At 64.1% G+C, this 18,229-nt stretch overlaps 1 protein-coding gene across 5 annotated transcripts in view; it reads left to right on the top strand.

Moving 5' to 3' along the window:
- The window catches only part of EXOC3L2 (exocyst complex component 3 like 2), a 47,646-nt gene extending 30,617 nt beyond the window's left edge, over positions 1–17,029 (top strand). For all 5 annotated transcript variants that reach the window (XM_030544609.1, XM_030544611.1, XM_030544610.1 and 2 more), the window contains 10 exons: positions 2,587–3,208; positions 3,376–3,490; positions 3,893–4,003; positions 5,165–5,265; positions 6,505–6,615; positions 7,100–7,235; positions 9,915–10,037; positions 11,252–11,407; positions 12,088–12,209; positions 15,949–17,029. In XM_030544609.1, coding sequence (XP_030400469.1) covers positions 2,587–3,208; positions 3,376–3,490; positions 3,893–4,003; positions 5,165–5,265; positions 6,505–6,615; positions 7,100–7,235; positions 9,915–10,037; positions 11,252–11,407; positions 12,088–12,209; positions 15,949–16,252 — 1,901 coding nt within the window. In that variant the 3' untranslated portion in view covers positions 16,253–17,029. The remainder of the gene's footprint in view (positions 1–2,586; positions 3,209–3,375; positions 3,491–3,892; positions 4,004–5,164; positions 5,266–6,504; positions 6,616–7,099; positions 7,236–9,914; positions 10,038–11,251; positions 11,408–12,087; positions 12,210–15,948) is intronic.
- Positions 17,030–18,229: the final 1,200 nt, after the last annotated feature.

Genomic DNA, 18,229 nt, shown 5'->3' with positions numbered 1-18,229 from the left:
GCTGACCGTGACGTGCTCACAGCCAAGATGTGTGTGGGTTCTAGTCCTGGGTCTGGGTGCGGGTCTAGTGATTAGAGCAGGGGGCTGGAAGCTTGGACTCCTGGGTTCTATCCCCAGCTCTGAGAGGGGACCAGGATCTAGTGGTTAGATTAGGGGAGCTGGGAGCCAGAACTCCTGGGTTCTATCGCCAGAGTGGGGAGGAGAGCGGGGTCTAGTGGTTAGAGCAGGGAAGCTGGGCGCCAGGGCTCCTGGGTTCCGTCCCTGGCTCTTTTGTATGTCCATTTGCCTCTCTGCCTCAGTTTCCTCATCTGCATAGTGGGTTCTCCCTACAGCTGGGCTCGGTGTAGAGCATCACTCTGCATGAGGTGAGCCCTGTGCCTGGGAGTGGGGTTCCCAGACAGGGCAGCCCTGCTGCTGCTAATGGTTCTTGGCAAAACCCCTAAAACCACAGAGGTGCTGTGAGTGACACAGGACGTAGCTGCATGGGAGGTCCCGGCAATGCCCCGGCTGGTGCCTGACGTGGGACTCCGCCCGATGGGAGCCAACAATGGGAGGCGAATGGGAAGATAACAGGGCACCAGGGCCTGGAACAGCCAGTTCTGAGCAGATCCCTTATCATCCCATGGAGCCGCCCTGTCTGCCCCTGGCCCCAGTGAGGCCCCATTGTCCCCCCTAGGGCACCAAACCCAGTGGATGGAGCGCAACACCAGCCCATTAAGGATCCTTTGAGGTGCAAATACATCCCCTCCTTCCCCCCCCCATGTGTCTGCTTTAAAGCCTGCCAGTTCCGGATTGGAGAGCCGGTGACCATGAGGCCCGCACCTGGGAGGTGCTGGGACCGATACAGACGCAGGGGGTCAGGTCTCTACCCATGGGTGCCTGGGCAAGGGGGGGGGAGCATTCTGAGGCTCCCCCTCCAAAAACCATTGGAAAATTCAGAGTCAGGTGCTATGGATAATCTGAGCTGGGCCTAGGAACCCTGCCCTTGGTGCCCATGTTGAGGCCCGCTTTGCCCCCTGGCATCTGCGCCTCTCAGTCTCCCTAGGCCACATTCCCAGCCGCCCTCTGCAGGGCTGGCTGTGGGATGTTTCTGTCCGAATGCCAGTGGAGTTTCCCCCGGCACGGTGCTGGGAGGGGGCACGGAGTGAAGTCCTGCTGTGCCCCCGGAGCGGGCATCCCGCAGAGCTCAGCATGCACCGCCCCATGGGAGGATCTGTCCCGCTAGGGGCGAGGTTTGGCGGGCGCAGGAGCTGGGCCGGTGGGGACATGGGCCTGGAGCAGGCAGGCTGGGGGGAAGCAGGAGATGACCCCAGTGTTCTGCTTTGCCAGGGCCGCATGGTGCTCAGTGCCCCTTTCCCTGCTCAGAGGGTCCTGCCGCAGGGCAAAGGCAGATGAGGGGTCACCTGCAGGTCACAGAAGGGGATCAGAGGTCATCTGAGAGCACCCCTTGCCCCCCCATGCCCAGATTAAAGACTCTCCCACCCCTGTGCTCTGCCGCTGGTCGAGCGCCCCTCCCTGGCAGGGGAGGAGAAGGGGGGGCACTGTCTGCTCCCCTGGCAGGCCCAGCACCCCATGTCACCAGCCTGCCCGGCCCTGGCCGTAGGTCCCAAGGCTGGGCTGCGCTGTGCCCCCAGGTGTTGGGCCATGTACTGTGCCCCTCACCCCAGCCAGGGGCCATGCTGTGGGCCGTGCCTCCCCCCAGTACTGTGCCAGGTGCCGTTCTCCAGGGCCAGGTGACTGGACACCATGAGGGCACAGTGGCCGGCCCCTGATTGGGTTGGGGCTCGGCTCGGGTGGCTCATGGCCGCGCTTGGGGTCATCCCCTGTCCTGCCCTGCTCAGCACAGCCAAGCTGTTTGATTTATTGTTTCTGCTGCCAGCCTCCCCGGACACTGATCCAGCAGCCAGCGGGCTCCGGCAGATGGAGTGTCCCACCCCACTGGGCCCATGGGACGCAGGGCAGGGTCAGGGCAGTGCAGAGGTGGGAAGTTCCCAACCAGCGTGTGGGGCACAGACACTCTGTCCCCCATATATGCCCCTGCCAGCCGGGCACAGGACCTTCCCTTCCTTACAGTTGTAGCTGCCCCCCTGGGCTGGGGTTGCTGGCTGCTGGCTCTTCAGCTGACCTTGAGGGCAAAGGGAAACCCTGGCATGGGGCGCAGGGTGGCAGGGGACATGTCTGGCTCCCACCTAGAGTCCAGGTTCTCCAGAAGGGCTGGGGCCAACGTAGAGCCAAGCTGGGACTCTGCCTCCCAGCTCCGCTTCCCCCCAAGCAGAGTTTGCACTGGGGAGATAGCCAGAGCCGGAGTGTGTGTGGGGTTAGCGCTCCTGACCCACAGCCCTTCTGTGTCCCCCGCCCAACACTGCCGGTGACCCTCACTCCCAACCCACAGCCCCCTGCTGTGCCAGCCTGGGGCTCCCCCCCAGCTCTGCTGACACCCCTCACTCTCAACCCTGCAAGCCCCAGCCCTGGGCTCCCCCACTCTGCCAGTGCCCCTCACTCCCGACCCGCAGCCCCCTGCCAGCCCAGCCCTGGGCTCTCCTTCCCCCGGGGTCTGTGCTGACCTCTCTGCTCCGCTGCCCGCAGTGCTGGAGATCCTGAACCTGATCCAGCAGCGGGACCTGCTGGCGGCGGACAAGCACATCATCGAGCTGGAGGCAGAGTGCGGGCGGGAGGGCCCCCCGAGCGGTGAGGCTGGGGTCGGCAGCCGCAAGGCCAAGGACGTGGCGCTGCTGTATGAGGCCCTGCTGCAGCAGCTGTGGGCTGTGCTGGCCGAGGCCCTGGCAGCCCGAGGCACCTACCCGTCCCTGGAGCTGGTGGTGCAAGTGATCGAGCAGGAGGAGGCCGCGGACCGGCGGTGGCTGGAGGTGCAGGAGGGCGGCACGGGGCCCCGGCCCCGGGCCATGCGCCGCAGATGGGCCGAGGAAGTGAAGCGGGCGGTGGCCGAGCGGCTGGGCCAGTGCGCGGAGGACAGTGGTGGCCCCCTGGCGGGGCATGTGGAGCGCCTGACCCGCTGCCTGGTGGAGGACCTGAGGGCCGTCAGGAGCCACCTGCTGCCGGCGTATCCCCCCGAGTACCAGGCCCTGGACGTCTATGCCCGCAGTTACCATGAGGGGCTGGCGCAGCTGCTGGGCAGCATCGCCCAGAGGAGCCTGTCCATCGCCGAGCTCTACTTCCTCCTGGACTGGCACAGCAACACCTACCCCAGGTGTGGGGGGGATGGGGATGGCTCTGGGGCTGGTACCTGGCACTGGGGGGTTGGGGTAGGGGCAGGGCTGGTACCTGGCACTGGGGCCCTGTGATCTGGCACTGGGAAGGGGCCCATGCAGGGAGGGTGCGGGGGGGCCCTGGTCTCATGGCTGTCTCTGTCCCCAGGGAGGTGCTGGGGCGGCTGGACATCGCCCCGCTGCTCAGCGCCCACGAGCTAGAGCCCCTGCTGCCCCCCGATACCCAGCACCGCTTGGAGGAGGCCTGTGCTGCTGCAGTGAAGGTAACAGTGGGGCCTGGTGCCCACCCCCCACGGTGCCTCCTCCCCCCACTCTGCCTCCCCATGGCAGTGCCAGGTCCCTCCCCTCCTCCCATACGGTGCTGCCCCGCTCCCTCCCCATGGCACCTCCCCACCCCCTTCCCTTCCCTGTGGTGCTGCTGAGCTGGGAGTGGGTGATTTTCCCCACCCCCAATAGTCCAGGGGGTTGCGGGTGTCAGTCCTTTAATAAGTAGGTGGGGGGAGCTGGTCGGGGGGGTCGGGGGGTTACAGTCCTGCTGAGCTGCAGGAGCTGGCTGGGAGCCGGCCAGCTGGATGCCAGGCCATAGGGCGAGTGGTGCTAGGGCAGCCCATGCACCCCCCCTTGGAGCTCCCCCCACCTGTGACATCTTCTCTGTTTCCACCTAGACCAAGATCGTGGCAGACATGAGCCGGGAGCTGCGGGAGGAGGAGCAGCGCTGGGCACAGGAGCCGGGATGGGACCACAGCCAGCTGGAGCTGTCCAGCCGGGTGATCTCTGTGAGTCAAGGGCCAGGCCGCTCACCGCTGCCCATCTGCACTGGGCCCCCCACTCCCCCTCCTGCCGTGCCTGGCCCCCGGGCTCCCCATTCCCCCTCCCCCGCCATGCTTGGCCCCCAGGCTCCCCACTCCCCCTCCCCCTCCCACCGTGCCTGGCCTTCCCTGCCACACACATACCACCCCCCCACGCAGTCAGCTGTTCACCCTCATGCTGACTGAGTGGGGCCAGGAGTCGCCCGTTGGGCCCAGGGGTGCCAGGGCAGAGGGGCAGCCCCTGGCTCAGCCGAGGGGGGAGATTCATGGGAGCCTCTGAGCCGGCTTGGGGCCTGATTGAGGCTCCTCCCCTGCCCCCCTTCCCTGATGGCTAGGTCCAGCCTTCCCCTCCCTCACCGCCCCCCCATCCTGCCCCCAGAGCCGCAGCCAGGCCCTTCCAGCTCCCTGTGGACCCTGGGTGTGGAGTGAGCCCATCCCCGTAGAGCCAGGGCAGGGCTATAGGCTTATCTTCGGGCTTGCCCATCCTGGATTCCAACCCCTGCCAAGACATGGCTGCCCCAGGGGGACGCCTGCCCCCCACCACCTGCCCCAGGGCTCTTCGCTTGCCCTGTGGGTGCCCGGCCTTGGGGATGCCGTCAGGGGCCCATGCTGATCAGCTGCGGGCTCTGCCTGTCTCTTCCTGCCCTCCCCTGGCTCTAGGGGCTGCAGGGGAAAGCTGCCAACAACAAACGGGGCCCCGGGGCAGGTCTCCTGGGCCAGAGTCAGTCCTCTGCCACTGTGAGCTCTGCAGTGGGCTTGTGTGGGGCTCCCCTCTGCCAGGCAGCCAGCGCCACCCCCCCAGGCTGCCCACTGGCCAGCGCCCTCAGCGCCACGCCCTGCGGGAGCAGACATCTGCTGAGCCAGGCCTGGCCTGTGCTGGGTACCTGGGGCCTGGCTGGGCTTGTCCTGGGCTGGCAGCTCGCAGCCCCTTCCCAGGTGGTGCTGGGTGCAGCCGATGGTGCCCGGGGCTTGGTCAGGGCCTCCTGGGGCCTCCCTTTGGTTGCTGTCGTGGTGAGTCAGTCATGCCCGCCGGAGGTTTGGGGCCCCCCAGTCCGTGTGCCTGGTGGCAGGGGGGGAGGAGGCTCCCCACTCCCCTAGCAGCTCAGCGGCCTGCTCCTCTCCCTGCAGGTGCTGAAGGCCCATGTGGACAAAGCTCCCCAGATCACGCTGGAGTTTGGGGAGCAGATAGTGCTCTGCTGTCTGACCGGTCTGGCCGAGTTCCTGCAGAGGTACACGCCGGGGGAGAGGGAGGCTAAACCAGGGCCCTGTTCTGGGGGAGTCACATGGAACTCATGGGGAGCGACGACAGCAGGTGGGAGGGCTTCCCAGTGTGGGGGAATCGGGGTGGGTTCCCAGCTGCCACCACCACCCTGGCTCCCAGCCACACACCCCCGCCCAGCGCAGCCAGTGCCCCCGGGCTGTGCAACCTGTGGGCTGTGCGGAGTGATGGGCTCTGTTAATAATACTATGTTAATTGCCAGTTGGTCAGAGGGTCCCTAGGCTCTGCAAGGCTCAAACCCAGGAGCTGTCTCTTGGCGAGAGCCTGGGGCGCAGGACCAGGGCGCTCACGCTGAGCACACAGCAAAGCCTGGGGGACTTTCACTGGACTCGGCGAAGAAGCCAGGAGGGCTCCAAGCCACGTGACCCGGTCAGGGCCCCCGGCCCAGCCCGCAGAACTAGCTGGGGTGTTACCCTGGGCTGAAGCACTTCCTGGGGGCCCCGGCAGTGAGAGGCAGCAGCCGGCCCTGTCTCTGGTGTGCCAATGGCTCTCATGGGCCCAGCGGGTTGCAGGGACCGATGGGGGACACCCAGCTAATGACCAAAGACCCTGCTCTGCATGGTGGTTTCCCTGTTAGCGATAGTCAGGCTAGTGCCCAAATCCAGCCGCTTCCCCTGCGTAGGGGGGAGGTGCCCTTCTCCTGTAGGGTAGCAGATTCATCCGTGTCCAGGCCTGTTTAGCTCAGCCCCGGCACACCCTGCTTGGCCGATGGACGGTCGTTACTCCCTGTCCCTGCAGTGGCGTCTCCCATTGAGCAGACTCGTCTGTCACGTTCCCCAGACCTCAGGGGAGCCACCAAGCCGACTGTCCAGCCCCCTGCCCAGGCTAGCATCTCCCAGGCCTGCAGATTTCCTGCCTTACGGCTGAAGATGAGGCCAAGCCAGCCCCCTGGGCTACAGCTCTTGGCTCAGGTTTCTCTTCCCTCCCCATGCTGGGCGGGGTTTGGTCTGGGGGAGGAGGGGGCCTAGGAGGTGACAGCTGAGTGGAGATGGGGGGGTGCGGGTCCCTCCCATGGGGTGCATCAGAGAGAGCACGGTGGGACATATGCCTGGCAGTACAAGGATGCCCTTCCTGGGCAGGGATGGGCAGGGCTCCCCCCCGCCAGGGCTGTCCCTGGTATGGGGGGATAGGGATCCCCCCGGAGCCTCAGGACACCCCTTCAGCATGTGCCATCTCTCCCCTTTTGCAGCTTTCAGAGCAAGGTGGAGCAGTACCACGAGGGGCTCGGCAAGAGTGGCCCCCCCTCCGACAGCTATGTGGCCAGGACCATCGCGCTCGTCAACTGCTGCCCCCCCTTCAGGTGCGGGGCCCCCCATACCTTTTGCCTGTCCAGGGCTGGGGGGTGGCAGACTTGAGTGCTGGGGTGAGCCAGCCCATTCCTCCTGCCCAGGTCCAGGGGCCTACAAAGCCTGTAGCAGGCACTCTGTGTCCCCTGGTATGATTGTGCCTGCCCCCAAATCTCCCAATGGGTCCCTTGTGGCCAAATCACCCCTCCCCAGCTTCCTGCTGGGTACCCCCGTGGCCCCCCCCCAGCTCCTCACTGGGCTCCCTCCCTAGTCATGCCCCCAAGGACCCCTGCTGGACTCCCCTGAGGTCCCCCTGCTGGGCTAGGCTCCCTGCCCCGCAGCCATACCCAAGGCCCCTTGGCTGGAGAGCATGGCAAGGTCTGGGCCCCTGCCAGGGTGATGGGGGCAGGCTTGGATTACGGGGCCTGGGGCCTATGCCTGGAGGGGTGTTGCTACAGTGCATTGTGGGCCGGCTTGCTGACAGGTGCCATCCCCCAGGAAATACATGGAGCAGCTGGCGCAGTTTGGTCACCCGGAGAGTGATACCCCCCAGCGCCAGGCCAGCACCGCCTTGGACAAGGTGACCCGGCTCTGCAACCGTGTCCTGGCCCAGCAGCTCTTCGAGGAGCTCCGGGTACGTGAGGGCCAGGCCAGGGCACTTGCGGGACACAGCCTAGGTCTGTCTGATGGGAGAAGGTGGGTCTGTCTGAGGACCCAGTGTTCAGATCGATCAGGAGTTCTCAAACTGGGGGTCGGGACTCCTCAGGGGGTTCATGAGATTATTACATGGGGGGTCACGAACTGTCAGCCCCCCCCCCCCCCAAAATCCCGCTTGCCTCCAGCATTTATAATGGTGTTAAATATATAAACAAGTGTGTTTAATTTATTGGGGTGGGGGGTGTCACACTCAGGCGCTTGCTGTGTGAAAGGGGTCGCCAGTAAAAAAGTTTGAGACCCACTGAGATAGATAATGAGACAGTCAATATCCTGCCCCTCTATCAATCCGTGTACGCCCACACCTGGCAGACTGCGTGTGGGGCTGGTTGCCCAGCTCTAACCCAAGAGGGGGCAGGGATAACTCAGTGATTTGAGCATTGGCCGGCTAAACCCAGGGTTGTGAGTTCAATCCTTGAGGGGGCCATTTGGGCATCTGGGGCAAAAATCTGGGGATTGGTCCTGCTTTGAGCAGGGGGTTGGACTAGATATCTCCTGAAGTCCCTTCCAACCCTGGTATTCTGTTAGAATTGGGAAAGGTGCAGAGAAGAGGGTGGAACAGCTTCAATGGGAGCAGAGATGAAAAGACGGGGACTGTTGAGCTTGGAAAAGAGACAACTAAGGGGGACATGACAGAGGTCTATAAAATTGTGCCTCGTCTTGAGAAAGTGACTAGGGAAGTGTTATTTACCCATTCACATCATACAAGAACCAGGAAATTAATAGGCACCAACAAACAGAAGGAAAAGCAGCAAAGAATCCTGTGGCACCTTATAGACTAACAGACATTTTGGAGCATGAGCTTTCATGGGTGAATACCCACTTCGTCAGATGCATGTCATGTATTCACCCACGAAAGCTCATGCTCCAAAACGTCTCTTAGTCTATAAGGTGCCACAGGATTCTTTGCTGCTTTTACAGATCCACACTAACACGGCTACCCCTCTGATACTAAACAGAAGGAAATAATTCTTCGCACAATGCAGTGGACCTGTGAAACTCACTGTCAGGGGATGTTGTGAAGGCCAAAACTATAACTGGGTTAAAAAAGCTCCTGGAGGACGGGTCCATCAGTGGTTATTAGCCAAGATGGGCAGGGTCCCAGCCCCATGATGTGGATGTCCCTAGCCTCTGGGACTGGACGACAGGATGGATCACTCGATATTTGCCCTGCTCTGTTCATTCCCTCTGAAGCATCTGGCACCAGCAGCTCTCAGAGACAGGTGTCATGGAGTCCCCGGGCAATGCTCTGGAACTGCTCCCCACAAAGCCAGTCAGGACTCTGGGGAGCCTCCAGTCTGCTCCGAGAGAGTTTTCAGGGCAAGAAGCTCACACGGCTTCACCTTTCTGGGTCTGACCTTGGAGCATTCAGCATCCTCTGCCCCTCCGTGCGCTTCCCACAGCAATTCCGCCCAGGCAGGGTCCTGGGGAAGCCAGAGGGTCCTGCACGCACCCCTACTTCACAGTCAGACGTGGCTTTTAGCCAGCCAGTAAAACAGAGGTTTATTAGGGTATGGCTACACTCGAAACTTCAAAGTGCTGCCGCGGGAGCGGTTTGAAGTGTGAGTGTGGTCGCAGCGCCCGTGCTGGGAGAGAGCTCTCCCAGTGCTGCACGTACTCCACCTCCTCACGGGGATTAGCTCCCAGCGCTGCGGCACTGTTTACACTGGGGCTTTACAGCGCTGTATCTTGCAGCGCTCGGGGTTGTTTTTTTCACCCCCCGAGCGAGAAAGTTGCAGCGCTGTAAAGCGCCAGTGTGGCCAAGGCCTTAGATGACAGGAACATGTCTAAAACAGAGCTTGTAGGTACAGAGAACGGGACTGCTCAGCTGGGTCCATTTGGTGGGAGGGGGCAGCTAGCCAGACACCCCCGTCTGCTCTCACTTCCTGTCCCCAGCCAGCTCCAAACTGAAACTCTCCAGCCCCTCCTCTCTGGCCTTTGTCTCTTTCCTGGGTCAGGAGGTCACCTGATCTCTTTGTTCTCCAACACTTTTAGCTATCCCCTTGCAGGGGGGAAGGGCCCTGGCCATTAGTTGCCAGGAGACATAGTGTCGTCCATTTATGTACACTGACCTTTATCCCACCACCTAGAGACTTAAGAAATGCATAGGGGAAACTGAGGCACCCCCGCAGTATTCAGAGGAAACATCAAGAACAGTCCCACTTCATCACAACAGGATACTGGGCTAGTGGGCCATTGGTCTGACCCAGCCTGGCCTAGCTGGGGGACAGGTAGGCCTGTCTGAGCCGGGGGAGGGGCGAGATGGCAGAGGCCCCCATTCACCCCAGCAGATGTGAGTGCTGCCAGCATAGGAAGGGGGCAGAGGTCCAGGAGCTGCAGGGGGTCATAGCAGTTTGCCCCTTTCCTGCATGGAGACCTGGGGACTTTGCCCCCCACTGCCCAGCCCTCTGGCTCCAAACTGAAGGGAGTTGTGAGCGGGGTGAGCAGCCCAGCCTGCCAGAGGGGACACTGCTGAGATCTGGCCCACTTCTGGCCTGCCTGAAGCAGCAGCAGACGGGAGGGGGCCCGGCCTGGTCCCCAGGTGCCCCCGGGGAGTGCCCGGCTCTGCCCTGGTGCTGAGGCTGGCCTCTCTTTTCAGCCCTACTTCCCCAAGCTAATGAAGAGGAAGTGGCTGACCAGCTCAGAGAGCTTTGACGCCATCATCGCGCTGCTCACAGACTACGCCCAGAAGCTGCAGAAGATGCTGCCAGAGCCGTACGAGGTGGGTGCTGCCAAGGGCATGCGGAGCAGGTGCCAGGGCCACAGTCTGCCCCTGGGCCGCCGCCTGGGCAGAAGGGAGAGCAGCCCGTGCTGCCCGGACACCCCCAGTGGCTCCTGCCCCCGCCACGGCCCTGCCCCTCTATCCCAGCCCCCACCCCCCCACAGCCCTGGTGCCGCTCCAGGCCATGCCCCCCTGCCATGGTGTCACGGAGTACCCGGGCGATGCTCTGGTACTGCTCCCGACAAAGCCAGTCAGGACTTTGGGGAGCCTCCTCTCCCTTGGAGCAGACTTTTCAGGGCAAGAATCTCACGTGGCTTCACCTTCCTGGGTCTCTCCTTTGAGCATTCAGCATCCTCTCCCCTCCGTGCGCTTCCCACAGCGAGTCCACCCAGGTGGGGTCCTGGGGAAGCCAGAGGGTCCTGCACCCCCACTTTGCAGTCAGACATGACTCTCAGCCAGCCAGTAAAACAGAGGTTTATTAGATGACAGGAACAGGGTCTAAAACAGAGCTTGTAGGTACAGAGAACGGGACCCCTCAGTCGGGTCCATTCTGGGGCCCAGCGAGCCAGACAACCCCATCTGCCCTCACTTCCCATATTCAGCCAGCTCCAAATTGAAACTCTCCAGCCCCTCCTCTCTGGCCTTGTCTCTTTCCCAGGCCAGGAGGTCACCTCTGGGGTGAAAGTAACTTACAGGACTTACGGGTACAGCCGGAGTCCTGAGGGGGGCATGGCCTCATCCAGAAGAGGCGGGGCCTCTCAAGATTTAAAGGGAGCCCCAGGGCCTTTAAATCACCCTGGGGCTCCCAGCTGCAGAGGTGGCTGGGAGCCCTTGGGGCTCCTCGCCCGGTGCGGCTCGGCACGGCATACTGGCCCTTGCCAGTACACCATACCAGACTGGACTGGCTTACTTTCACCTCTGGGTCACCTGATCTCTTTGTTCACCCTTAGCTGTCCCCTTGCAGGGGGGAAGGGCCCTGGCCATTTGTTGCGGGAGAAGGTGTCAGTATGCACACTGGCCTTTATAAGGCCCTGGGGGCAGGGAATAGCCACAGCACAGTGCACTCTGGCCACGCCCCCGATTTGCCCCCGTGGGTGCTGGAGGCAGGAATAGCCACAGCGCAATGCACAGCAGCATCCCTGGGGGCTCCCCCCCCGGTGGAGTTCACCCCTCCCCTGCAGGCTGCCCGGCTGAGCCTGCTCTGTGCCCCGCAGGTGCTGGTGAATGAGGTGCACCGACAGGTGCTGGTCGAGTACGTCCGGCCCCTGCTGCAGGTCCGGCTCGTCTGCAGCTCGAACAAGATGAGAGGCAAGGTGGCGGCCCGGCTGGAGGATGAAGGCCGCCAGCTGCAGGAGCTCTTCATCCAGCTGGTGAGCTGGGGGGAGGCTGGGAGGGTGTTGGAGGTCTGTGCTGTAGCTACGCTGTGGGGCAGGGCGGGCTGCCCTGTGAGGACCCCCCTGGGGCTGAATCTCCACTATTGCTCAGCTGGGGCGGTGGATTGAGAGAGGGGAGGGGGTCTGAGCTGCAGGCTGCTGGGAGGAGGGTTCCTGGTGGAGGGGCAGAGCCTGGCAGAGCCAGCTGGACCCAGCTTGGGGTAAGACAGTGAGGGTGGAGCGGGGGTGCCCAGCACATCCTGTTGCCACGTGTCAGGGCGGTGCTGGGATCAGGGCACTGGGTGCTGCACAGACACAGAACCCTGCCCGCTGGAGTTCCCCGTGTGAACAGATGTGGGGTGGAAGAGGAAACTGAGGCACCGCGCAAGGCAGTGATGGGCCTAGGCTCCCCCAGCGGGGTGGTGATGGAGCCAGGACTAGCACCAGCCTCCAGCCCTGCCTGCTGGGCCGTGCTGCCCTGGGTGTTGTGCAGCTGCTTGGCTGAGCCCCATTGCTGGGATTCTCCTGGGGGACCCAGGGGGAAGGGTGGCGGGAGCTGAGCTCTAGCTGACTTGTCCCCTCAGTCTTGCTGCTGGTGCCAGCCCGAGTGGCATGGTTGGATGGCAGAGGGTGGTCTCCTTAGCCCCTGCCCTGTCCTGACTGCCCCCTGCCCACAGAACTCGACCTCGTCCTGGCTAAACGAAGTGGTGCCTCACCTGGCCGAGATCCTGCGACTGGAGGACACGCCCTCCATCCAGATGGAGGTGGGAGTGCTGGTGCGGGACTTCCCTGACATCCGGTGAGTGGGGGGCACCATGGGACTTGTGCACAGCCTCCAACCTACCCCTCCCCCAGCAGGGCCCCCCAAATCCTTCCTCCGGGGGACCCCCCCCCAGTGTCGCTCCATCATCGGCCCACGGCTGGAGGGCTGGGGAGGGGTGGGGGGAAACAGGTCCATCCCTTGAAGTGTCGGTGAGGGGGCCAGCACCTTGGCACCCCCACTGGACTCCTGCTGCCAGGGCATTGGGGGCCCTGCTGCTTCTGGCCTCCCCACCTCAGCAGGCGTGCGGTGGGTGGTCACATGGGAGATCTGTGCTTTTGAGGCTGTTAAAGGTCTCAGCTGAACTACAGCTCAGCTAATGAATCCCCCTCCATTCCTGCCCTCCCCCTGAGGCATGTTAAACAGCTGCCGGGGCTGCAGTGCTGGGGGGATCCTTCTGGGGTTACAACTGCGCTGCCCTCTCCGCTCCCCCTCCCACTCCTTGTGCCCCAACTGAGTGTCATAGAGCCAGGCGGGCTGAGGGCCAGGCAGAGCCCTGAGCTTGTCACGGGAGGGACCCGGGCTGGCTTGAGCTGTGGCAGCCACATGGCCCCAGGCAAGGCCCCAGGGGAGCCAGCTGAGAACTGCCACTGGAGAGGGGCTCTGGGGGTGCTGGGGAGGGGCCACCCGTCACTTGAATGCACTTTGCCCTGGGGCAGTACTGGTGGCTCCCAGCTCCCCTATGTCCGCACGAACCCCATGCCCCCGCACTAGGACCTCTCCTGTAGGGGGCGCTGGGCCATGCTCTGCCAGGTAGCAGGCGGATTCAGAGCAGCATGCAACTCCTGTATCTGGTGCTGTTAGGGACGGTGAACTCCCATAATGCACCTGGCTAGGGGTGTGATGCAGGTCCATGGGCCTTCCTCCTCCCGCACTAGGGCTTGGCACTTGGCCCTGAAATCAGGCAGATCTTGGGAAGGCCAGGCCCAGCGTGTGACCTCACACCTCCTGTGGCAGAGAGTTCCACAGGTCACCCCGGCTGAGCCAAAAGATTGACAGGGTCAGATGGCTCCAGGTGGACACAGGCGTGAACTTGCCGTTGTGACAAGCTGGGAAAAGGAAAATGGTTTTGCCAGCAGAGCCAGGGCCGCCACGTGGGACGGGCAAATGGTCCACATGCCCTCCAGGGGGATGCCCTCTGGGGCAACACCCCTCCCCCGCCCAGCTCCTTCCCACGCGCCAGCGGAGCTGACCGCTGGCAGCCCCCTGCAGGGATCTCTGGCTGCTTGGTCCCACAGGGGTCGGGTTCTGGCCCTGATTCTACAGCGGCTGTTGCATTTGACCCTGATGCTCACGCCCTCTCCAGCAGGAGGCAGCAGTGACACACACTGGCAGCATGGTGGGTGCAGGTGGTGCTGACGTGCCAATGCCCTGCTCGGACAGCTTCCCCCTGGCACCAAGCTCAGGCAGGCCAGGCCTTTGGGAATGTGCTTCCCAAGGGGCCCCAGCTGGCCTCCCTGCCGTGCTCCAGGGACTCTGCCTGCTGCCCTGGGGTTGCTGCTCCCACCAGGTAGGGAAGGCTAGGGGGTGCCCCCATGTGGCACACAGCTGGTGCCAAGGAGCAGAGCACCGGTGAATTGGCCTTGGTGTGCTCTGAGGAGTGAGAGGAGCAGGCCTGCTGGGGTGGGGACAAGTCCCTGTCTGGCACAGAGGAGCTGCATGGATCTCCACAGGCCCCGGCGTGCCGGGTGCCACATGGGTGCAAAACCAGGGACAGTCCCAGCCGCAGAGCGCTTGCCGGCCAGGAGCCAGGCCCTGATCCAGCGCAAGGGCACCCACAGCACGTCCTTGCCAGCTCACCGGCTGATTCCAGCCACTGCCAGAACGCGACTCCCGCAGTGCGGCCCCTGGTGCTGTGGCCAGAATTAGGAGGCTGATCAAGCTGAGCAGGCCCCTGGGCGTGGGACGCCTCCCGTTGCTCCACACTCCCTGCAGCACTCTGCCGCAGCCGCCTGCGTCACTCTTGGGGCGAAGAGGGGTTATCGTGCTCCTGGAGCAGCTCCTCTTTCCATCTTCCGCTGATTGCATCCGGGCGCAGGGCTGGGAGGCGACAGATCGCCTGCGAAGCGTGGCTGCGAGCCGTTTCCTGCAGCCGGCCAGGGCGGGGCGGCCAGCGGGGTGGCTGAAGATGGGGCTGGAGGAGAAAAACAAGCGGCTGGGCTCAGACAGGAAGGGGCCCGGGAGTGACTTCCCCTGGCTGCCACCGTGAGGGCAGGTCGTGGTTGTGGAGATCCATGGAAAGGGGCCAGGGGTGAAGGGCTGCTCCGCAAGAGATCTTCAGTGTGTGTGTGGGGGGGGGGGTCAGAAATGTATAACCCCCCACCCCTATGCAACCCACCCTGCCCTCCACCCCATCCCCTCCCAGCACAACACAACCCACCCACCTGCTGGCCTGGCATTGCCAGGGGCTGGATTGCGCTGCCCTGGGAATGGATCTGGGACACCTGCCTCTGGAGAGATCCTCCTAAGCCAGCCCCCTGCATGTTCCCAGCAGTGGGATTCACAGGTCACAGCCCCTGGGCTCAGCACCGTGGCGGAAGCCTCCAAGGAAGGAAGTGTTGCAATTGCGCCGGGCACATCTTCCCGCCTGGAGCTGGCGGCTGCATCGGGCTCACCGACTCACGGCAGGGCGCTGGAGCAGTTTTGGGGGCCAGAGCTGACACCAGCGGGGCTGTCCCCCAGAACCAGCTCCGGGCCAGGCACCAGCAGGCACACCAAGCAGCCTCCCCTTGCCCCCTCCCCCCCCGTCCCCAGCAGGAGCTGCCCGGGAGCAACGTGTGCCTGGAGGGGGAGCCGGGGCTTTACTGATTACACGGGCGCTCAGCCAACATCCTGAAAATGCCGGCAGGAGCTTTAAATAAACTCCTGCCCTGCAGTGCGGCCAGCCGCCCTCGCACAGCGTGTCTGTGTGCGGGGGGGTCCTGGGGGGCAACAGGCTGGAACCGCTTGGGGAGGCCACTGGGCACCATGCTGACCGTCAGGGGGTGTTGATCTCCCATCAGGCTGACACTGCCAGGTGGTCCTGATGGGGGGGGCTCCCAGCAGGCACCAGGCTGACACTGCCAGCGGGTGCTGATGGTGGAGGACCTGGTGGGCACCAGGCTGACACTGCCAGCGGGTGCTGAAGGTGGAGGGCCTGGCAGACACCAGGCTGACACTGCCAGGGGGTGCTGATGGGGAGACCTGGCGGGCACCAGGCTGACACTGCCAGGGGGTGCTGATGGGAGGACCTGGTGGGCACCGGCTGATACCGCCAGACACTGCCAGGGAGGTGACTCCATTTATTTCTGGTGAACTCCCCCCCACACTCTGCACCTTCCCTCAGTCAGTGCCTCTGCGCAGGTGGGGCACGGTTGCCAAGGAAGGGGTGCTCCCCTCACTCCCCCATGGCAGGAGGCAGCTGCATCCCCAGCCCCACTCACATTGGGTCCTTCCTTGCACCCTTGGCTGGGCTATGGAGGGACTGCGCCCCCTTGTGGCCAGTCTGAGGAGTTGCCCCCTATCTAGGTTAAGTGTGTTCCCAGGCTTCCCCAGGGAGCTGGCCTGGCGTCTCCCATCTCTGGCTCTCTGGGTGGTGCCTGGCTGCAGGCTCTGGGCACGGCTCTGCCCCGTAACCATGTGCCCAGTGGTGTGGGTGGACATGGCAATGGACCCAGTGACATGGCTCTGCCCGGTGTCACGGGGGGCTGTTCTGAGCACCCTCTCCTTGTCTCGGCAGGAAGAAGCATGTGGCAGCCCTGCTGGACGTGCGGGGCCTGCGGGGCCAGGCGCAGCGCCAGGAGATCTTGGCTGTGGTGAAGGACCTGGAGCTGAGTGAGGGCAAGGTTCCAGTGTGTCGGGAGCGGGCCTTCTTCTCGGAGATCCCCGCTGCCCGTGAGGTGCGCTGCTTCAGTAGGGTCCTGCCACGCCTGCCGCCCACGCACCTCGCCTGCCTGGGCTGGCTGCACTGGGGGTGTCTGGGCCCCCCGCCTGACACATGCCAGCCCCAGCCCAGTGAGCACGAGGCGGAGACCCAGGTGTGAGCCAAGCCCCTCCGGGACCCAGCCCCTGAGCCGCCCCAGGCCAGGCGCCTTGCGCCAGTGGGCAGCTCCCTGTATCCTGCTGGCCTGGGGCCATGCCACTCAGACTGCACCCAAAGACCCGGTGCCGGCAGCCAGGTGGGTGAGGCTGGGACACAGGCATCCAGCCCTGCTGCCTGTGAGCCCCCCTCAGGCCCCAGTGCTTCGGTCCTGAACTCACACTGGTGCCCAGTGCTGCCCCTAAGCAGGGGGGTTTCGGATGTTCATTTATGGCAGCCCTCCCCAGAGATGCACCTGGGCCCTTTGCGTGAGGCTGCAGCTGCTGGGGCAAGGCCAGGCCTGTAGGTGAGACATGCTGGGGGGGATATTTGACCCTTTGTGCCCACTGACCATGCCACCTTCCCCTGGGGCTGGCAGCCCTGCTGCCCTGCTCCCCTCCGGCTGCCCCATCTCCCAGGGCCCACCAGTGGGGTAACGCCATACCCCCAGGGCCCCTCCTGGCTGTGACTTGCCAGCCCCCCAGAGGATCCAGCCACCACTGACCCCCTGAGCGCTGGGCAGAAGCTGCAACTGGGTCTGTGCCAGAGCCCTGGGTGCTGGAGCCAGGTGTGGTGCCCACCCCCACGCCCCCACAGCATAGGCCCAGGGCAGGAAGGAACTCATTTCACCCTGGGGGGCCCTCTGCACAGCCCCTCTCGCCAGGCTGCCCGGGGTGGGGAGCGTGTCTGGCTCGCCCAGGGCTCGAGTTGAGTCTGTAACTGTATGATAAGGAATAAACATTAATTTAAAAGCCACTCTTGGGTGTGTGGGGCCGTCTGCACTGATTGGGGCCTTGGCCAGCTGGGCGCTCCAGGGGTTGCTGGTGGGAAGGCTGGGCTGAGCGGCGAGGGAGGGGCTCTTTCCCTCCCTACTTCCCAAGCAGTGACCCCTTTGCCTCATCTCTTGGGCTGGTGTCGCTTTGGGGCAGCTCATTCTCCAGGCCAGGGCATGGCACAAAAGTTGGCCCCAGGGGCCATGGAGTCGGGGCCGGTGGTAGGGCAGCGGGTTCCCTGCCGGTGCCTTGGACAGCGCCTGGCACAGGTGGGTCAGTGTCTCCCACACGGTCCATGCCCGGCCCCGGCTCACACGCACCGTGTGACCCTTTGTCCCAGCCCTGCCCCGCCGGAACCTCTCCACCGTGCGGCACATCCTGGCCAAGCTGGCTGTGTTTTCCAGGAACAGCCTGTCCCTAGCCACACCGGTGTACACCGTGGCAGCAGGGCAGGGGGCTCGGTTCTTCTCACTGCCCGGGGGCAACATGGATCTGCCTCCCTACCAGAGGGGAATTTGGGACAAGGTGCCCCCTCCCACACCCTGCAGGGCCCCCCGCCCCTGCTCCCCCACCCCCCACCCCTGGCTCACTCCAGGGAAGCTGGTTGAGTCCAGCCGGGGCTTGGAGGAAGGAAATTCCTGCGTGTGAGGGGACGGAAGCTGGGAAAGTCATCAGGCTGCTGCTGCCAGCCCTGCCTGGCGGGGGCCGTTGGTGTTTCCCGCATGCCTGGAACCTGGGGGGCTGGGGCCAATTGCGGAAGGGGACAACAGTGCTCTTACCACGTGGTCTTTGCTAGTGTCCAAGGGGAGCAGGGTTCTGGGGAGCCCCAGAGGGAGGGGGCAGCAGCAGGGCCCTAGGGCAGGCCCAGGCATGGGGAGCCCCCGGCAGGAGGGGGGGCCACAGGGGGCAGGACCTAGGACAGGCCTGGGAGAGGGGGCCCCTGAGGTCCAGGTATGGGGGAGGGGTGGCAGGCCATGGCTTGTCATTCTCAGTTACCCCGCAGGTCCCTCCCCTCGCCCCACTGCCAGGGCCTCAGACCAACCCCATGGCCTCTGCTGAGCCTCCCAGCTCTGCCAGTGCCCCTCAATCCTGACTCATAGCCCCCAGCACCCCCTCAGCCCCTCAATCCCAACCTGGAGACTCCCGCTGCCCCCAGCACCCCCCAGCTC

The sequence above is a fragment of the Gopherus evgoodei genome, unplaced genomic scaffold (genome assembly GCF_007399415.2).
Source record: "Gopherus evgoodei ecotype Sinaloan lineage unplaced genomic scaffold, rGopEvg1_v1.p scaffold_34_arrow_ctg1, whole genome shotgun sequence".
NCBI lineage: Eukaryota > Metazoa > Chordata > Testudines > Testudinidae > Gopherus > Gopherus evgoodei.
Note: the sequence above shows the minus strand (reverse complement) of the source record. Positions and strands in the feature narration are given on the sequence as shown.